Source organism: Gymnodraco acuticeps, unplaced genomic scaffold (assembly GCF_902827175.1).
Source record: "Gymnodraco acuticeps unplaced genomic scaffold, fGymAcu1.1, whole genome shotgun sequence".
Taxonomy (NCBI): domain Eukaryota; kingdom Metazoa; phylum Chordata; class Actinopteri; order Perciformes; family Bathydraconidae; genus Gymnodraco; species Gymnodraco acuticeps.
In genome coordinates this window covers 27,754-49,600 of record NW_022990875.1, presented here as the reverse complement: position 1 = coordinate 49,600, position 21,847 = coordinate 27,754, and the positions used below count along the sequence as shown (strand labels likewise).

Here is a 21,847-nt window from a genome sequence, read left to right as displayed (position 1 = left end):
TCTCTGGGCCTCTCCTGGATCTTGTTCAGGAACGTGTGTACATCCGTAGGAGAAGTGAAGAGGCGAGAGTTGCCGTCATGTGTCACTCGGAAAGAGGATGGATATTGTATTCCATACCGCAGACCCATGTCTCTGCACCTCGTTTTAACTCCATCGTAGGCTCTGCGCTTTTTATCCGTCTCCTTGGCGACGTCATGGAAACACATTATATGATGTTTGTCAAAGTGGATTTTACCCTTTTCATATGCAGCCGACATCACTTTGGTTTTGTCCTTGTAGTTTAAGAACTTAATCAGAAGTGCTCGAGGCGGTGCGTTTGGCTTCGGTCTGCCAGATGGAACTCTGTGCGCCCTTTCAATAGCGAGCGGTGCTGAAAACGAACCGGCACCCAGAATTTCAGGGATCCATTTATCCAGAAAGGTGCATGCATCCTTCCTTTCAGCGTTTTCGGGCAAGCCTATCAGTCGCACATTAGATGCGGCTACGATTTTCCAGATCTTCCATTTTCGCCTCCAAACTTTCCACCTGTTGTCTGTCTCAGCTGTTTTGTTGTTTTATTCAGCGCTGAGGCATCATCTTCCACCGCTCCAAGCCGCTCCTCAGCCTCCGTTAATCGGCCAGAGTAGCCTACTGTTTTAGTTTATGGCGTTATATTTGTGCCTCTATCCTGAGCACGCAATGAAACATGTTGAGCATAGAAAATGCGATTGAGCGCGCACTTGAAAATGTTTGAGCACAGAGAAATATATTTTCTCTCATAAAACTCCTGCTCCGTGCGCAAGCAGACCGCTGCATGCGCTCTCTCTCCCTCGCTCGCTCGACCTCTCCAGCCTGTGCGCGCTCAGCTTTGCCTGCGCTCGCTCAAGTTGTCACAGCGTTACAAATGTGCCACAAAACCAACCAATCGGAGAACTCGAGAAAGTCAATTCTGATTGGCTGGTCCAGCGCCATGTAGAGAGAAGAGTTGCGACAGCGGAAGTCCAAAATGCTTGATCGTCACGTGGTTCAGAGAGACTCAGAAAGTTCCCGGAAGTTCGTGGCGGGCCATTTGAATCACGATTTGAATGCATTAATAACAGGATAGAAATGCAATTTTTGTTAATTAGTGGTCAATAAAGGTTTTGATTTGCAATATTTATACAACATATTGATATGTGTATGTAGTTACATCAATGTGTTTGTTTGTTTTTTAAAGTAAAATGTGCTAATATTTGAGGATTAAGATACAAATAAGAAGTACTTTATTGATACCAGTTGGGGAAATGTTTACGCTGTAGCAGCATTGTATTGCATTATACATTAGACAGTTAAAAGACTAGGATTAAACAATCGAAAATGTAAACATCTTAAATAGAAATAAAATAGCATTACAAAAAGTAGAAAATAGACAGTGTTAACAGCTACAGTATCTTACCTGTTAACATATACATATTATCTTCTTAAACTTGTATGGTAGTCAGGAGCATCACATCCTAATGTTTATTGATATATTTAGAGGGAGGGAAGGAATGTTTCAAAATTCAGATTAGAATCATTTCTACAATTTCTTTAATTCATGGTGGTTATGGTAATCCCCTGGTAATGACCTAAGTAATCTAAAGTACTAATGTAATCTTTATGACTTTCAGAAAGGACAGGAGACCCACAGGTGCCTATCAATGATGGTCAACTGACAGCACAATGAGTCAAATGACTAGCAGCAGCAGCAGCATGATGATGATGATGATGTTACATGTGTTGTTTTTGGAACATCCATGTAAATAAATTGAATTCAATAAACATTGAATAGCATGCATGCAGTTTGTCTGTGCCTTTTCCTCTGTGTTGTCCTGGCATATAGTCTCCCCCATGGTTTTCTGTGCTGCCGGGGGATGCTCCAATCGCTCAGAGAAAGGAGTATGAACGTACAGTTTCCCCACTGACAGAGAGGAGGAACGAATGGCTGGCTCAAGTCAGCAGGAGCAATTTACTATCACAAAAGACAACAACTTTTTTTTTTCACAAAACAAAGACCACACCATTGGGAAGCTTAACGTCTGTTTAATCAAAATAAGGAACAGGGAGAGGCTTGCTAAACTCTGGGAGTTGAGTCTCAGGTGCAGGGTGAGGGTCTCATTGCAGGACTTCAGGCTCCATTGAATCCCCCTGGGGTTCTTGTGCTGAAAGAGGGAGACAGGAGAAAGGGTTAGATACATCTAGCAACCTATAGGATGGGAAATTGCTGACCTATTTGAAACTTACCTTGTGTTTTCACTCTCACTTAAGTCCCTCTCCCTTTGCCATCAATCCAAAATCAGCTGAGCTGCAACATAATACAGACAGGTAATAATAACAGAATCACAAGGACATTATATGGCTCTGCTAAAAACACTCACCCATAAGTTACGTTTTTGTTTACTGTTTAGAAGTCTCAAATATCCACTCTAAATCCATATCAATAGCGATGCATCACAAACATAGCTCTCTTCCTTATTATTGTGTAACGTTAACTATAATATACTAGCTTGAACTCCAAGATGGATATCCTCATTTCACGACCTCCACCCACTACAATCACACGCCCCAATGTTATATTTAACTCATATGTAACTCCCTCCACCCCGGATAAAAGCACGCTAAGAAGCCCCTTTTCTCTAATTCCACAACGTTGGATGAAATAACATTAAGAGAACGGATTAATAGGCTGTTCATGGTTAACGTGTGTTGCACATTCATCCGGTATCCTAGCCTAATCTGTTTAGTTGTCCGGTTGAAAATTAACGCAAGCTCTATGCCCATTGTAGAACAGGAAACAGAAGTTGGTCCAGGTTCTGGTCAACCCAAAATTGTGATAGAGAGAGAAACATGTTTTGTCATTCTGCCACCTCTAATGCTTACAGCAAGTATTCAATACCTCAGAAGGGTTCATGTACATGTAGGCTACGGTTTGTTAGCTGTTTGCTTAAACTACTCCTATAGCTATGTTGCCGGCTAGCAAACTCAGGCATTGCAAACAATAATGTGATATCAGAAAACTAGAAATGTATAACTCACCTGACACTGTGGCGTGCTATTCTCTTCATTCGAGTCTGTCATGTCCTGTAAATGTCAACGATGAATGTGTAATAAGAACGTCAACAGCCTGATGGAAACCGAAAATCCCTCTCTCATCTCAGATAGAAGATATGATTGGAGACGACCAGCCAATCAGAATTGACCTTCTCGAGTTCTCCGATTGGTTGGTTTTGTGGCAGGCAAAGCTGAGCGCGCACAGGCTGAGCGCGCACAGGCTGGAGAGGTCGAGTGAGCGAGGTCGAGCGAGCGAGGGAGAGAGAGCACGTGCAGCACGGAGCAGGAGTTTTATGAGAGAAAATATATTTCTCTGTGCTCAAAAATGTTCAAGTGCGCGCTCAATCGCATTTTCTATGCTCAACATGTTTCATTGCGTGCTCAGGATAGAGGCACAAATATAACGCCATATTAGTTCCCCTTGGATAGATTGTATTGAGTGTATCACCCAGAGGTCGCGTTAACCGAATATTTTCCATCTTTGACGGATTTTTTTTAACAATGACGGAAAAATCTGAAAGCAGATTAGAACAAACTCGGAACAGCGCCAAAGTTTCCCCGCAGCGAGGCTCCGGTGTTAAGCATGCCCGCCAAAAAGGAAATGATACCGTTTCCAAACCCAACTTTGCCCTACAAATCATTGAAATGTCTGTGAGTTTTGGCTTTACGCTGTGCACACTCCCGCGAGGTGCAGTGGGCATGCATAACACGGCGCTAACAGTTCACGAGCGTGTGCTCCGCCCCCCGTTGTGCTCTCCCCCCCTGGTTGACAGTTCTCTCTCTCTCCCCCCCAAAGAAAACGCAAAGGAAAAATTGCGTTTTCCTTTTACCTCCCATGTTCTAATAATTAACTCTTTGGAACATGGGAGGTAAAAGGAAAACGCAATTTACACATTCAACGGTGTTCAATATTAGGGCAGTGCGACGACTGAACCTGATCTCACCAGAATGCGTGACTCCACCACGACTCCTTAACACCGCATTGCGTGGTGGAGTCACGAACTTTGCTACATTTACGTGTCTGCACCATGCAAACAACGCCAATGTAAAGTGAATGAGGCTTTTTTGTCGTGGTGCACACACGCATTTCTACAACGTCCAGCAGTGAGCTTTTATTCTATAAAACGTTTTTTAAATCTACTTTATAGCTTGTAGTAACTCACGGGAGGCTTCTTTTATTTTATTTGTATTCATAATAATTTGTATTTTTCGTCAGAATGTATTATGGTGCATTAGTTACGAATTTTTGTTCTCAAAAAACAGTGCATTGTGTGTAATACAACTGTGATTTTTATTAAATTAGTTTTACTTACTTTATTGTATTACGGAGAGCAATGTGAGCGTCCATTCCCATTAGATAACGCAGGATTTTACACCCGGAAGTAAGTATTCTCTTTACTGTCGATTGATTTTACAGTGATATCTGCACTACTCATCAACTCAAAAACACCAGATTATCCTTGTTGATTACACAACATTGATTGGTTTAAATTGTGTACAATGCTTTTGTAATTTTCCCCTTCGATTCGGAGAAACAAATATGTGTTCAGTTTAGGATGGCCGAAGACACTACACTACCCAGAATCCTCAGCTATCGTTTGGGACTACACCATGTGCTTTGCTTGACAAGTGGCAGGTGAAGTTTACTCATCAAACAGCATTTTGAAATGGAATGAAACCCATCGACGGCACACTATTCAAAACAGGAATCGACCGTCTCCTACCCCCCCCCCCCCCCCTTAGGTCACAGGCTCCTCCAACAGTGCAACACAATAAAACAGATACACAGAAAAAATAGTGCAAGTCAATACAAAAAGAAAATAGTAAAATAGTAAAAAGTGAAATATGCAATAAGAGTCTATATACAAGTGATTGGAATATGATATATTAGATAAATAATTTCTAAGTAGCAGTCAGATGAATGTTATGGATGTTGTTTCAAAGTTCAGGTGTTTAATAGTCTTATGGCCTGTGGGATGAAACTGTCCCTGAGTCTGGTGGTTTTAGTCCGGATGCTGCGGTAAGATAAGATAAGTTAAGATGGTACTTTATTGATCCCAATTTGGGAAATAGTTTTTGTTGCAGCAGCATAAAAGACAAGGCATTTTACAATAAAACAAAACTACAAATAAACAAGAATAGAAAGAAAAGAAAATATGGAATATTAAATATTGAACAGATTATATATGTGTAAAATGTACAGCGAGGTTTTATTACAAGATAAACTATGGAGCGGAGAGTTCTCTTCCAGCCAGAGGTGATTTATTGTACAGTGTTATTGCAGTGGGCAGGAATGTGTTCCTGTATCGGTCCTTGTGACAGCGGAGCTGCAGCAGTCTGTTGGAGAAGGAGCTCCGTTGACTGTCCAGCTGCAGGTGGAGAGGATGGGTGGGGTTATCCATCATGGACTGTTCAGTGTCCTCCTCTCCACCACAGCTTCAAAGGGGTCCAGCTTGATGCCGATGACAGACCCAGCTTTCCTGATCAGTTTATTGATCCTGCTGGTGTCACCGGCTCTGATGCTGCCCCCCCAGCAGAAAGAAGAGTGCACTAGCCACAACAGACTAGAAGATCTCCAGCATCTTGCTGCACACGTGGAAGGATCTCAGCTTCCTCAGAAAATAGAGTCTGCTCATCCCCTTCTTGTACACAGCGTCAGTGTTGATCCTCCAGTTCAGCCCATAAGCGCACTCCCAGGTACTTGTAGTTCTCCACAACAGCAACATCCTCTCCTAGAATGCGGCTGTTGTGCCAGACGGCAGCAGACAGAACAGTTTGTGGCTGGGGTGATGGGGGTCTTTTATAATCCTGAAGGCTTTCCTTAAGGTTAACCTGGTATTTTTACTCCACTACATTTATTTTAGTTACTTTAGAGATTCTGATTAATGATGTGAAATATAAACAACCCTTAAAGCAGACTTTAGTTACACCTAAGTAAAATTCAGGGAAGGTGATTGTCAAGTGCCAACAATCAGGAGAGATATTTGGTGCTTGAGAAGACTAAACATTTATCTCCAGATCCCTATAAAGTATATTCATTACTCGTTATTCTCTACTAATAGTTAACTGTATAATGGCTATTTTGCACATCCCTTTCAAGATTTCAAGATTTTCTAAGGTTTATTGATATATCATATACACAACTACGGTGTAGTTATGCAATGAAGGAAAAACTTGGGTCGCAGGTTCCTCAACAGTGCATTACAAGACATATATCAATATGTGTGTATACCTCCACCATTAAACTCTCAAATTCTGCACATGTCTTATTCTATCTACATACATCTTATAAGAGTATAATTAATATGTATAATATCGGTTAAAATAAGTGCTTCAACATAGTTAACATTGCAGGAAAGTTGATTGTCAAGTTCCAAAACAAACCATGCAATATATTAGACTTTAAGTACTTTGTCAGGCTTAATATTTATCTCTAGATAATAACTTATTTAAAAGAAGACCTTAACCTAAAGTATTCTTTAATGTTTAAATAAAGCCTTATTAGTTTGTCTGTTTTGCACATCCTCCTATCAGGCACTAAACTGTTTTATTGCAGAGATCACGTATCTTCTTGATATTTTCTATTCTATATTTATATAATTGACCTTCTACTTTCCCACTATTGTGTATGTACCCTTAATATTTATATATTATATATATATCTATAATATAACACATTCAAAAGTGCTTTACAAAAATGAAAGACATTAAGAAAAAGGCATTTTAAAACAGTCATTAAAAAGCAACACAATCTACCTGCATTGTATTACTCTAAACGTGTAATAACGTGCTTTAACCAGTAGGTGATTTTGGTTATAAAGCTGTCAAGTTTACAGTGTTAACTAGGGGTGTAACGGTTCACAGAAGTCACGGTTCGGTTCGTACCTCGGTTTGGGGGTCACGGTTCGGTACGGTTCGGTACAAAAACAAAAAGCAAAAAAAAAGTCCCAAATGCATAATTCCAGGTTTGTTGTTATTTATGTTTGAACAGTAGTGCAAGTTTCAGTTTTTTTTAAAAAAGAACTATTTTTTGAATAATTAACTGTATTAAACAGTTAAAAACAAACCATACACAGTACACTCAGATGGCCATATTATCTATAATGGCTGATGTCAAACAAAAAGGTTTCATCAAGCTGTAAAGCTAAAAAGAATGTCATGAAAATATGACATCATAAATAATAAGAAAGTGTTTCAAGAGCGCAAAGTCGTTGAAAAACATATGCCAAAAGCTTCCATTATTTATTTTGGTCTCACGGCTTTCATGTCTATTGGTTTATAAAAACAGCGGGGATCAGCTGTTGAACTGCTGTTGTCTTTTGCTCCGGTGATTGGCAAATCTGGGTGATGCCTTCTGATATGATTTAGCATGTTTGGCGTGTGTTACCATTAGCATACCGCACCACTGTAGAACAACGCCGACACACCGTCCTCGTCCGATCCACCACTCGCACACTTAATCGTTATTGTAGTCCACAGGGAACCCGAAATGTTCCCACACAGCTGATTTAAAAGAAGCAGGTGGGTTCTAGCTCCTGTGTGTTATCTGAAATCGCCATACTAACTTTTCTTCTTCTTGTATTTTGTTCGTTTTGTTGTTGTGTTTCTTCTTGTTCTTCATTTGTTGTTTAAGGGCGGCTGGCAAACAGCTTTTAGGCGCAATACCGCCCCCTGGATTATAAATAGTGTAGTGGATACTGCCCTGAATGACACTTTTTTCCCACTCGTAAAAAAAATGCGTATTCGTCGTGTGACTGCGTGTGCCGAACCGTGACGTCCGAACCGTGACCGTACAGGACGAATACGGATACCGTTACACCCCTAGTGTTAACAAAATAAAATATACTGCTGTTTCCGGTTTTAGTTTACGACGGATATATTCTGTTATTGTTTTGATATTTGTAACACAAAAGCGATGGAAAAAACCCACAGCAACACAGAAAAGATGGTCTTAACACAACCCAGCGGTCTAGTAGTTAATAAAAAACAATAATATCAAAACAAATTATTACTACTAACTTTATTGTGAAATTAAAACAGAACGGTAAAAGAATAGTTTCCGGTCTATTCTGAGGCCAGATCTCTGTAGATAAATAAAGAACTACGACAGATGTGTAATATTTAATGCCGCCAAACCATTTATTATGCATTCATGTGATGACTGTCAAAGAGTAAAGCAAGCACTAATGAATAAAGTATGATTTTATATTTTACGAAACGTTTTTTTTCATATCGAATGCAGTTGGAGGTCAACCAATCACAGAGCTTGAGGCAAAGCGGAACAATAGCTGAGGATTCTGGGTAGTGTAGTGTCTTCGGCCATCCTAAACTGAACAAATATTTGTTTCTCCGAATCGAAGGGGAAAATTACAAAAGCATTGCACACAATTTAAACCAATCAATGTTGTGTAATCAACAAGGATAATCTGGTGTTTTTGAGTTGATGAGTAGTGCAGATATCACTGTAAAATCAATCGACATTAAGGAGAATACTTATTTCCGGGTGTAAAATCCTCCGTTATCCAATGGGAATGGACGCTCACATTGCTCTCCGTAATACAATAAAGGGGACATGATCAAATAGGAATATAATGTTCTTTTAAAAAATGTTAACTAAAGGGAACAATCTATTTGACACAGCTGAAGCTCTGGCCTTCCTTAAAAACTAACTAATTTAATAAAAATCACAGTTGTATTACACACAATGCACTGTTTTTTGAGAACTAAAATTCGTAACTAATGCACCATAATACATTCTGATGAAAAATACAAATTATTATGAATACAAATAAAATAAAAGAAGCCTCCCGTGAGTTACTACAAGCTATAAAGTAGATTTTAAAAACGTTTTATTGAATAAAAGCTCACTGCTGGACGTTGTAGAAATGCGTGTGTGCACCCAACCCAGTCTCATGGCATTTCATGTTCACCAACACGATTTTTAATCTATTGATTCGTGTTCACCAACACGATTTCCCCCTTTTTTTCGTGTTGCACAGCACGATTTTAAAAGCAATGTATTTCTACTGGTAATGTGTTTCGTGCCTGCAGCACGTCTTTTTCTCCGGTCGGGTCGTGGAAGACTGTGTGGTTCATATAAACATGTTCTTACTCAATATCAAGCCACATTGCTTTTATTTTAAATCGTATAATTTCGGACTTTTGTTACCGTCTGTGAGGAAAATAAATGGGTCTCAGAGCCTCAGAATACTGAAATCTGTATTTTTAAAATCTTTTTTTTCTTCTAATTTGTTATTCTTTTCAAAATAACACACTGTTATTTACTCACCAATAACACACAATTATCCTTTTTTGGCGTCCGTCAGGAACTGAATTTCAAAATAAAAATAACCGGAAACAGACGTAGGCCTCTAGGAGTTTAGGATGGCCAAAGACACTACACTACCCATAATCCCCAGCTATCGTTTAGGACTACAGTCCCCGTGATTAATCTTCAAGCTCTGGGATTGGATGTTGGAGTGGCAGTGCGCCAAGGTTACGCCGAGCGTCAAACAGCTGTTTGAAATGGAACGAAACCACGGCAGACTATCCAAAACTGGAATCGAACGCCCCCCCAGAACTACACATGCTGGCTATTGTGTTTCGCAAAATGTTCTATGGGACGTCTCTACTGAACGTTTTCATTTTTCCCACAATTAGAAGTTGCCAGTATTAAACACATTGGTGTTATCAAATGTAAAACATGTAATTACTAAATGGGTGAAAATCGCTTGTGTCCATAATGCGCAGCATTAATATATACCCACATGACAGTTCATTGTTACTTTGTAATTCTACTCCACTACAATTCAGAGGTTAACCTGGTATTTTTACTCCACTACACTTATTTGAGTTACTTTGCAGATTCTGATTAATGATGTGAAATATAAACAACCCTTAAATCAGACTTTAGTTACACCTGAGTAAAATTCAGGGAAGGTGATTGTCAAGTGCCAACAATCAGGAGAGATATTTGATAGTTGGTGCTTGAGAAGACTAAACATTTATCTGCAATTGACATGAATGGAAACAAGTAATAAAGTATATTCATTACTCGTTATTCTCTACTAATAGTTAATTAAAGACTGTATATTATGGCTATTTTGCACATCCCTTTCAAGATTTCAAGATTTTCTAAGGTTTATTGACATATCATATACACAACTATGGTGTAGTTATGCAATGAATGCAAAACTTGGGTCACAGGTTCCTCAACAGTGCATTACAAGACATCTATCAATATGTGTGTACCTCCACCATTAAACTGTCATATTCTGCACATTTCTTATACTATCTACATACATAAGAGTATAATTAATGTGTATAATATCGGTTAAAATAAGTGTTTCAACATAGTTAACATTGCAGGAAAGCAATATATTAGACGTTAAAGAGCCTGTGACAGCCTCCCAACAACTGTTCTGCAATGAAATATTGGGCGACTAGTCATCTCGAACCGTCAGTTTAAAAAAGAAGTTGCGATACCGTTCCGATAAATATCAATAATTTCGAACATCGCGGGGAAATTCCTTCGACTCATTTTGATGTTTTGGGGGAAGCCACTGTGCGGCGAGAGAGCCAAACACGGACAAACTGTGTTGTCATGCATAGAAATGGTGAATTACTGAGTTTAGGCACGTTAATAACATTGTAATGAAGTTGACTACAGTATATTCATATTCATGTCAATTCGGCGAACATAAACATAAATGATCGTGGTGAAGATGATGATTAAATTAGGATTAAAAATCGGTAGTGAGAGCTGCTGAATTTCCTCCCGTCGGATGTGATATAAAAACAAATCGATTATTTTTGTAGTTGTAAACTCAAGTGGATGAAACTACATTTATTAGTGCTTTCATGTCAATTCGGCGAACATATGATACATTAAATGATCGTGAGGATGATGATTTAAAAATCGTTTGTTTGATAAGAAAACAGACCGATGCTTTTTGTAGTTGTAGTACACCAACATGGATTAAACGTGTGGTTTTTTTTACCACAATGTTGGGGAAATTAATGGATAAAATGCACAGATTATTATTATTATTATTATTCCCACTCCGATCGGGACACTAGGTCCACCGTTTCCCCGCAGCGAGGCTCCCCCGTTGACAGTTTACGTGGGCTGGGTGCAGTGGCGGACTGGCCATCGGGACGAATCCCCATGGGCCGGTACCGAAGTGGGCCGGTCGGATAAGTCACTAGCACATCCCCCACTCCCCCCGTTGACAATTTACTAGCGGTACCGAAGTGGGCCGGTTTAGTCCCAGTCCACCACTGGCTACATGACCGTATTATCGCCCATATTGACGCACCTAATTCCTAAACTTCTAACAGATACAACATAAACTGATCCTTCAGCCTCATATGAGCTCTCAGACACGTTCAAAATTAAACTGTCATCGCTGTCTGAGCTTGCTGCTGTGTGCGCCATCGTGCGTTTACATGCAGATGTTGGGATCCTGAACGGTGCAGCTGGAGCGCTGTGCCCGCAATGACGTCACACATAATTTGGCGGGACTTGAAGAATCCCCGAGAAGATCCAGAAAATGGTCAACATTGAAGGGCAGATTAATGGTTATCAAAGTACAAATATCCAAAATTAGTTCAGTAACGATTATCAAGGGGACAATATTTACTCAAATGTATGGGTTTGGATGATGGGGGAAACTCATGTCACAGGCTCTTTAAGTACTTTGTCAGGCTTAATATGTATCTGTAGATATATACCCCCAAAGTTGTTTTCTTATTTAAAAGAAGACCTTAATCTAAAGTATTATTTAATGTTTAAATAAAGGTTAATTCGTTTTTCTGTTTTGCACCTCTTCCTATTAATATCTTTGTACATCCTGCACTAAACTGTTTTATTGTAGAGATCACTTATAGTATCTTCTTGATTTTTTATATTCTATATTTCTATCACAGACCTTCTACTTTCCCCCTATGAAAGTACGTACTCTTAATATTTTTTTAATCAAATATAACATATAACGTGCTTTAACCACTAGGCGGTGCACACAAGGTACACACAGCCATAATAACTTTGTATTATTAGTGTAGGACACTTATGTAAGTACAACATTCTGAAGATGTGTAGTTTTATTCATGCTTTCACATAATTGTACAGCATATTGCTATATTATTTCAGACTCAGTATTTACATTCTTATATTCAAAGAAAATCAGTAATATCTTTAAAAACTACAGTCCTTTTATATCAGCTGTGCACCGTTATGGTGTAAATATAACCTATCTATGAATTAGATCAAATGTAAAAGTCAGCCGAATTAGTGTTGATACTGCAAGGAGACGTATTGTGTGAAGATAAATTGAAGATGTTGTTTAATTGTTGATATATTTATGATCCACATCAAGTATTCAGTTTCAGTGGCATTTCTTCCAGTTTTTCCAAAGGTCTTCTCATCAGGGCTTTATAAATAGAGAACTATGGCAGATCTGTAATATGTAATGCAGCCGAACCGTGTATTACAATGCAGTTATGTGATGGCTTTCAAAGAGAAAAGCAAGAACACTCGGAATTAAGTATTATTTTATTCTTTTAAAATGTTTTCCGGATTTCATATCATATAAACACCAAATCCCAGCATGCATTGCGGCTAAAACATCCAATCAGCGAGCTTAAACCATAGCTGAGGATCTTGGGTAATCGCTCAAAATGCCTACGTCTGTTTCCGGTTATTTTTATTTTGAAATTCAGTTCCTGACGGACGCCAAAAAAGCCTGAGATTATGGAATTAAACCAATAAATAAAAGCAAGGATGATTGTGTGTTATTGGTGAGTAAATAACAGTGTGTTATTTTGAAAAGAATAACAAATTAGAAGGAAAAAAAGATTTAAAAAATATAGATTTCAGTATCCTGAGGCTCTGAGCCCCATTTATTTTCCTCACAGACGGCAACAAAAGTCAGAAATTATACGATTAAAAATAAAAGCAATAATTGTGGCTTGATATTGAGTAAGAACATGTTTTTATGAACCACACAGCTTCCGGTCTTCCACGGCCCGACCGGAGAAAAATACGTGCTGCAGGCACGAAACACATTACCAGTAGAAATACATTGCTTTTTAAATCGTGCTGTGCAACACGAAAAAAAGGGGAAAATCGTGTTGGTGAACACGAATCAATAGATTAAAAAATCGTGTTGGTGAACACGAATCAATAGATTAAAAATCGTGTTGGTGAACACGAATCAATAGATTAAAAATCGTGTTGGTGAACACGAAATGCCATGAGACTGGGTTGGTGCACCACGACAAAGCAGCCTCATTCACTTTACATGCGCGTTGTTTGCGTGGTGCAGACATGTAAATGTAACAAAGTTTGTGACTCCACCACGCAATGCGGTGTTAATGAGTCGTGGTGGAGTCATGCATTTTGGTGAGACCAGGTTGGTCTGATCAACACCGCGCCATAACCGGAAGTCCTCTTGAATTGAACTAATTTACACTTCTGTGACGAGTTTTGAGAAAAACACAGATCTACAGTATACAAGACCCATCAATATGACAACAGGTATGTTGAAGCCATCCCTGTCTGAGGCTAAATTGGAGAAGAAGAGCATATGGGTATCAAACCATGAGGTAGGGCCGATCTGTTTTAGTTTGAACAGACTCCACTTTACAAAGTCCATGTAAACACAACACAAGGACAAGAGAAATCTTTGTTAATCAACGATTCATTTCACCTTTCTCTTATCCATCAACTGTATACTTCAACATTTTGACAGAGGATTTATACTATACTTGAATTGAGCCTTAAAAGGAGTGCTCCTCTCTAAAGGGAGGTCAAAGGTTGGGTGAGCTAACTAACAGCAGGGCAAAAGCTGTCATATGTACAAGTACACACTTAAGAGCATCCCATGTAGACATACAAAAAGAAGCTCAAAGTCTGTTCTGGTTGATGTGTGTTTCCGGGCCTCCCACATCTGCACTCTTTGCATTTCCGCACCATCATTGCAGCTGGAGAGGGACTGTAGCGACACTTTCTACTTATATATTTATAGTTGCAACATCACAACCTTTTGAGATCCAGAAAGCTCATTAAATCTCAGTTTCTGAATACGGGCTGTGCATCTCCCCTGAGCGTTTTGATTCTTCCAGAGAAATTACAGCAAATAGAAAAATACATGGCATTCTTACTTTTAACTATATGGGATATTTAAAGGGGTTACATACAAGGTAAAGCAGGAAGTGCCAGTTCATCACGTAGTACTGTACCAGATGGGCTGTAATGTGTATGGTAGTGTGGGGGGCAAAGTTCACCAGGACATACGTTCCTGTTATTGCCAGGGTGCCACCTAGAGAAGAAGGAGAACAGAGAACGGCGAGATCAGTGTACATGATTTTGTTTAATGTGATTGCAGAACTACCTGTACATAATTTTAATTGCCTGTTTTAAAGGGTACAACTCTAAAATCCTGGAAAAGAAACTGCAAATATACTGTATGGCTGAACATAAGTATGTATGTATACATATATAAGTATACGTATATTTAAACTGTCACTGCAAATCTTACATTCCCATGCAAAATATTTCAACATGCACACTCATTGTGATTTTCTGTTTTTGCAAATGTTCCCTTTAATGAATTGACAATTATGCATTAATACATTAACATCCACACTAAACTGATTTATTTCGGTAATAAATACAACCTGGTTTGACATCCTTCAAAAAAGCCCTCACTATTTCACTCTTGCTTTCAACTGCTAATACCCTAAACGTGTGATTTATTAAGGCAACACACGTTTATTAACTTTTGTATTCAAGTTTACAAAGTTAATGTAAACTTGAATAATGTACTTCATTTGAATGTAATAATTATGTTGGTTGTTGTTTGTGTTGTTCATGTATTGTTTGTTGTTGTTCATGTATGCAGTATGCAGTACATTTTCAATGTAGCATGAGTGTCATTGCGACTAACATAAAGGCCATGATCATTTAGCAGCAGTCTCTACAATTTAACAAATAACAAACAGCTTTCCATAAAATAATATAATAGGATTGATCGTTTTATTTCACTGGCAAAAACAAACAGCAATTAGATGTTTAAACTGCAGGATCAAATGTTTGATTTGATCTCAGTCTGAAAGGAAGTAAAATGAGGTCAGTAGTGTTGTAAACTGAAATATGTTTTCTTCTGTCACAAGACTTTTTGCGACTGAGAGTCCCTGTGATATGCCTGATCTGTTAGATGAAGACTTGTGAACTTGAGAGGAAGTGTTTGCTTACCAAAAATGTCAGAGGCACGCACTGTCTCCTTCAGGAAAACCACGGATAACACAGCGCTCGCTGGGAAGTGAAAATATATTACTGTCAGTTTAACTGTGATTATTATCAAAACAGTGTTTCCAGTCAATTTAGTTCGATATACTTCATTGGCATGCACTAAATGCTTTGCCTAAACAAAATTACAATAGTGAAAGAAAATAAATGTTAAAGTAAAAACATGTTAAGTTAGTTTAAATATTAGCATTTTAGAGGGTAAATAAATACATATAATATTTATTTCATTATAAATCTGAAAATAATTTGAATTGTGAATAAAAACAAACTGGCTGCATACATGTATGCATTTATTGAATGTTAGTAAATAGCATTTACTGTCCAACATGCGGGTTGCAATTATATCTGTAATTTCTTATATATTGTATGTATACAACAAAGCATGTGCAGTTAAACATACAGGCAAGCACAGATTTACACACAGTTATATATGGGATGCTCCGATCGATCGGCCGCCGATCGTTATCGGCCGATATTCACTCTCGGCCGATCGATCGGTGCTCTCTATAAAGGCCGATCAGGAGAGCTGATCACATGACGTAAAATACATGACACTTTTCTCTGTGCGTGGCAAAACAAGCTCGCCAAAATGGCTTTACCGGTCTGGCAGCATTTTAAGGTGTCCTAAAAAGTCAATAAAATAGCGCTATGCAACGTGTGTGAAGCAGAAATCCTGCAGCTCCGCCCGCTGTGACGGACCGGTGAGCGGAGCAAAACACACACTAAGAGTTAGACCTAACACACTTAGCTATTTTATCTACCTCTGGAACAAGCTAAACTAGTTATACATATGTTTATTCTTCACTGTCGGGTCTAACCCATTACTAGGGTTGGGTGTCGTTTGAATTTCCACGATTCTGATTCCGATTCTACTTTTCGATTCCGGTTCTTAATTCCGATTCTTTGAGAGGCAGGGTGAAAGAAACTATACATGATACTAGATACATGCTTCTTCCACCAAAAAGATTACATTTATTCGAGAAACTTTTACACAGGTTAGTTTACAGTAATATTCACATTAATCAGTCTGTTTATATTCACTGCTATGTAATAAAGTAAACAGATATTGTTCTAAACTGTATTAAAGTAAACAGGTATTATCTTGAACTGTATTCAAGTAAACATGTATTATTTTGGACTGTTTTAAGTAATCCTATATATATAACCTTCTCACTTACATTCAATGACCCAGATACCCTGCTACACACACATACACCTCCTTCCACCAGCACACACACATATTCTTTGCTCACCTACACTCACTGACCCAGATACCAGCACACACACATATTCTTTTCAAGGTTCTTTCTGGGGCCAATATAATGTCAAGCACCAATATATCTGTGTACAATGTTTGATTGTCTGGGAAGGAATAGTTTGTGTGAAATATTCCTTGGGAAAGTAAAGGAGTGAAGTCAGGTGGAAGATAAAAAGTGACTCTGTCCTTGTTTACTTCCGAAGCTCTCACTATCTGTTCAGAAGAAAAATACTTTTTTCCAGAACTCTGATTCGCTGTATTGGGCCCAACCCGAAGTGAATCCAACCAGTAAGAACACCTAGGGGAGTGAGCAACCGACACAACTCCTCCCCACGGACTCTCTGATTCGCTTAGGAGTAAAATGGGGCGGAGTTGTGTCGACTCTTCCGTCCCATTTTACTCCCAAGCGAATCAAATATGTCTATATATACTGTTGTTTATTCATGCAAAATGCCCCCTGTTTCTGACTGGCTGGTCCCGATATCTGTATCGCACGGCAGTAGAACTGGGAGTCCAGAGTACTCTGTAACTTGTATTGGTGTTTTTTACCATTAAAATCAGATTATTGTTATAACTTTTATTCCGGTATTTTGAACTCCTTCTCTTATTAATCTGACCAGGCTCATCTAACGGACGGCGCGGAGCGGAGGTAGGCTTTAAGCCACCACCACTGTGTTTGCTCCTACAGTAACTGTAACCTGAGAACCACTGAAGCTACAACAGTGCAACAATCCAACTTTGAAAGGAACCCCCCCCCATTTAAAAACAGTTCTTGTTGAGAAAAACAAGCATATCTGCCTTCTCAGGCATACCGGGAAGAAATGTTTGAACATTTTAAAGTAAAATGCTTCAATCTGGTGCACTTTAAGCAGAATTACTAGAGACTAGATCTAGGGGGTACAACTCTAAACACCCATATGAAAAAGATCGGTTTAGATTTGAATAATCAAATAAGTATGTGAACATAACCAATAACCTACCATAGCCAATAACAAATACATGTAACGTATTCTATTTTTGTTGTTCATTCATATCTTATTTTACTTTTTTATTTATGCATATTTTTGTATCTCTCCAGTTTAAAACGATATGTCTGGTTTACTGTCCTATAGTATACATTGGAATGATTTCAAACCTGTTTTATCCCAATAATTATAAAGGAGTGCCTTGGAAATATGTGTTTACATAAATTGTGATCAAAACGTTTGAGACCCACTGAGATAACTTAGACTAAAGTGAACTATCTAAACACTCAGAGTCCTTTACCTCACTGAGCTGTAGTTATCAGCCTCTCAGTCTGACTGGAGAGGACTCTCCTCCACATTATTGTAGAAACATCTTCTTCTTATATCCGTTAGAGCAGCTAGCACCAGATTCTAATAGCAACTGCGCCGGTACCGGTGCACCCTCCCTCTCTCCCTCGCTCGCTCACTCGCACTTTTGCTGTGAACTGCGGGTGCCAGATAAACAAACATCCCCCATGTTCATCACTTATAGCGCCCATCGTACAGGGCAAATGAAAAGTGTAACCAGGATGAAAAGGGTGTTACATTTACTTAATTATGAATGTTGTTACATCAAGGCCGAAAATTAGGATGAGCACCAACGGTCAAAACTCCTTGGATCCGAAGACATGACGGAGCCACAGAGAGAGCAGACAAATCACTCACCCTTTTCGCTGATAGAGCCAAAAGTAGTACTACTTTGGCTGATAACAGTTTAAGGGGAACCTGATTAGGTTCAAATGGGGCTTTGCTTAGTGTGCGTAACACCAAAGCCAAATCCCACTGAGGTGCCAGTGTGCGTGACACAGGTCTGAGTCTCCATACTCCTCTTATAACACGGCTGCTGCGTTCTGCGAGCCCCTCGGTTCAATTAGCAGGGAATATACATTGCTCTGATGGAGAGCAACGTGTGTGCGCGCCCAGAACAGCAGCCGCCTGGCTGCGTTCAGAAGGTGCGCAGATCGTACTCCTCCCTGGCGATTGAGGTAGGCTGCTTCCATAGCCGTGGCCTGTTGTCTGTGCGAATCAACACATGTTTGATTGTACAGCAACGGGGCGACTCCCCCGTTCTTTTCCGAGATTTAGAAAAATAGCGGAGTGAAAAATAGCGGAGTAAAAACCGCGCAAGACACTGTTCCTGGGATGAGAGGAGTGTTTCTTGTATCCCATGGAACTGCTGGGGGGAGAGGCTTCTCTGTGATGTGCCGTAATGGTCATCATGGTGACGAGCCACGCCATCGCTGCCGCTGCCCGTGAGGCAAAAGGGCTGCGAGGGAGTTTCCACACGCTGCATCTTTTGTTGGACTCCTGCCCGGCACTCGGCCCCAGGGACACGAGGCCCCCGTCCGCGGACTCGTAAGCCTGGACGAGCCAATCGTCCTCCTCGGCCGCAGTAGCAAGAGCGTCCGCTCTCTGCTTCCTGTCGCCCGAGGGGAGACGGGCACAGTGTGTGCATTAGGGGTGTAACGGTTCACAGAAGTCACGGTTCGGTTTGTACCTCGGTTTGGAGGTCACGGTTCGGTACGGTTCGGTACAACAAGAAAAAGCAAAAAAAAGTCCCAAATGCATAATTCCTGGTTTGTTGTTATTTATGATTGAACAGTAGTGCAAGTTTCAGTTTAAAAATAAAGAACTCTTTTTTGAATAATGAACTGTATTAAACAGTTAAAAACAAACCATACACAGTACACTCAGATGGCCATATTATCTATAATGGCTGATGTCAAACAAAAAGGTTTCATCAAGCTGTAAAGCTAAAAAGAATGTCTTGAAAATATGACATCATAAATAATAAGAAAGTGTTTCAAGAGCGCATAGTCGTTGAAAAACATATGCCAAAAGCTTCCGTTATTTATTTTGGTCTCACGGCTTTCATGTCTTAATTACCAATAGCATACCGCACCACTGTAGAACAACGGCGACACACCGTCCTCGTCCGATCCACCACTCGTACACAGTGCTTGAATTGGAATGAAAAAGGTGCCAGTACTCTAAAATCAGCAACTTTTTCAAGTCAATTTTATATATACAGCCCACAAACAAGAATTTGGCTACTATAATGCTGGTGGGTTTGTCTCTTTACTACTGTATATTTTAGAAAGGTTCACTGTACTTAACATTTTTTATGATAGGCAGCGGATATGGCTAAAGCTCAGTAAGGTCAATATTAACTGAAAATATAGCAATCAAAGTCTAGATCTTCTGCTGAAGACACATGAAGCAGAGACCTTTCAGGTGAGAGCCCCTCTGGTGGTGTTCAACATTAATGACAAGGAAACAAAGCTCTGGTCAGAAGCATTTTTTATAAAAAGCTTTAACAAAATTAAGTATTTCTGTACATTTTGAATGCAATCTAACTTTCCAACTCAGAAAACGAAAAACGAAAAAGTGCCAAAAGTCTTCTCACATAGCTGAGCTGCTTTGCAATATACTTCACCACTGAAGAATACAAATATGTATAAAGTAAACTATGATGCAATCTAACTTTCCAACTCAGAAAAATTATAAAGAGCATGAACAAAGAACATGTAAAAACAAATGCAAAATTTGCACAATCTAAAATGAGAAACTGTAACTGCAAGTAACAAAGTCTGAGCCATGGTAAAGAGTTACATTGAACACCAAGCTGATCAGATAACTCCCTGGTTGGTCTGAAGTCCTTCTATCTCCAGGATCTGTACAAATCGGCACATTATGCCAAAAGTCTTCTCACTGGGTGAGCTGCTTTGCAATATACTTCACATTGTTAGAAAAGGCTCCAGAAGGCCTTGGGGACATCAGTATCAGGGGCTGGAGCTGGACAGGCTCTTTCATCAGCACTTCTCCTTCCCTTTGCCAGCCAGGACCTCACATACTGTTCCGGATTGAACTGTCCTAGTGATGGTCCATTACATTTAATGAAAACCAGGCTGGACAGTCGGCTGACAGAGAGAGCATTCCTTTTTGCAGTAAGGATATCGTTCATGCAGCTGAATGCCCGCTCACACTCACTAGTGGAGACAGCGATGGTTCGGACTGCTTTCAGTAGAGGCTCCATGGCAGCAGGTGTACGGGATGCCCTGGTTTCCTTGTATTCGCGAAAGCCCTGAACAGTCTCTCTTCTGTCCACTTTCAGCACTTCGCACAAACGTAGCACCTCTACGTCCCCATACTGTACGTCTAACTCCTCTTCAGGCCAACTTCCAGGATGGATAACGTTCATGTCCTGGATTAGCTGATTGTCCCGGGCCTCCCGGCCATGTAATGGGATTTCTCTTGTGCTGACATGAGAGGAGGTTGTGGAAGTCATTCTGTGTCTCAGATTTCTCTACCATACTGCGGAAAAACTGACCTGCATGAATATGTACAAGCCTGCCATTCTCACGCAGGGCAACACCCTTGAAGGACTTCTCAGCTAGAGCTGTATGAACTGTAGTCATGTGTGGGCCAGGCATGGTGACCATGGATTCAAAAACTCGTATTTCTCGAGTTAAGAGCCTATCTGCTGTAGGCAGTGTCATCTCTCTTTTTTGGAGTTGCCGAGAGAGGTCGCTGAGCTCTGTGAGCGCATCGTACATCAGTCCCAGATTGCTGACAAACGTTGCAGATGTGAGCACATCATCCAGGCCCTTGTACTTTGCTCTGTCTCTGGAATCCCTGCTCGTGTCGTTTGCAGCATTTGTGAAGTGATCATGAAGCACTCTGTAGTTTTCCCAGACTGCTCTGACGCTCCTTTCACTTGAAGCCACCCAGCGGATGGACAAAACACGCCCTATCACCAGGAGACGCTGTCCGACTGCTTGCGCACACTGCGCTAACTGCCTCTGATTTTTGGGGGAGGCATGGAACAAGGAATAGAGTTTGTCAAAAAAGATCTGGAAATGATTGAGCCCTAAGACCTCCTTGACCACATCCCCAACTGCCAGCTCTAGACGATGATTGGAGCAGTGCCACACAAACAGGCTTGGGAATTTACTACACAACTGGGTAGCAACGCCTGTTCTCTTCCCTAGCATGACTGAAGCCCCATCACATGCAAAAGAAACGAAACACTGACCTAAAAAGTCCTCGTTAAAATCTCTTCCAAGACACTCCATTAACGCCTTTGTGATGTCATCAGCCGTTGTTCCATCCAACTCGATCAGCTCCCAAAAAAACGTTTCGGGCTCAGCATCAGCTAATGCTGAGCGTAGACACACAACAAGCACCGTTTTACCACTAATAGTGGTAGATTCATCGACCAAAACA

The 21,847-nt window shown here is 40.0% G+C and overlaps 1 protein-coding gene across 1 annotated transcript in view; it reads right to left on the bottom strand.

Moving 5' to 3' along the window:
* The window catches only part of LOC117557512 (NIPA-like protein 2), a gene marked incomplete at its 5' end in the record, with an annotated part of 73,638 nt that overhangs the window by 29,527 nt on the left and 22,264 nt on the right, over positions 1-21,847 (bottom strand). Inside the window, 2 exon segments of the mRNA XM_034233390.1 lie at positions 14,248-14,369; positions 15,305-15,364. Coding sequence (XP_034089281.1) covers positions 14,248-14,369; positions 15,305-15,364 — 182 coding nt within the window.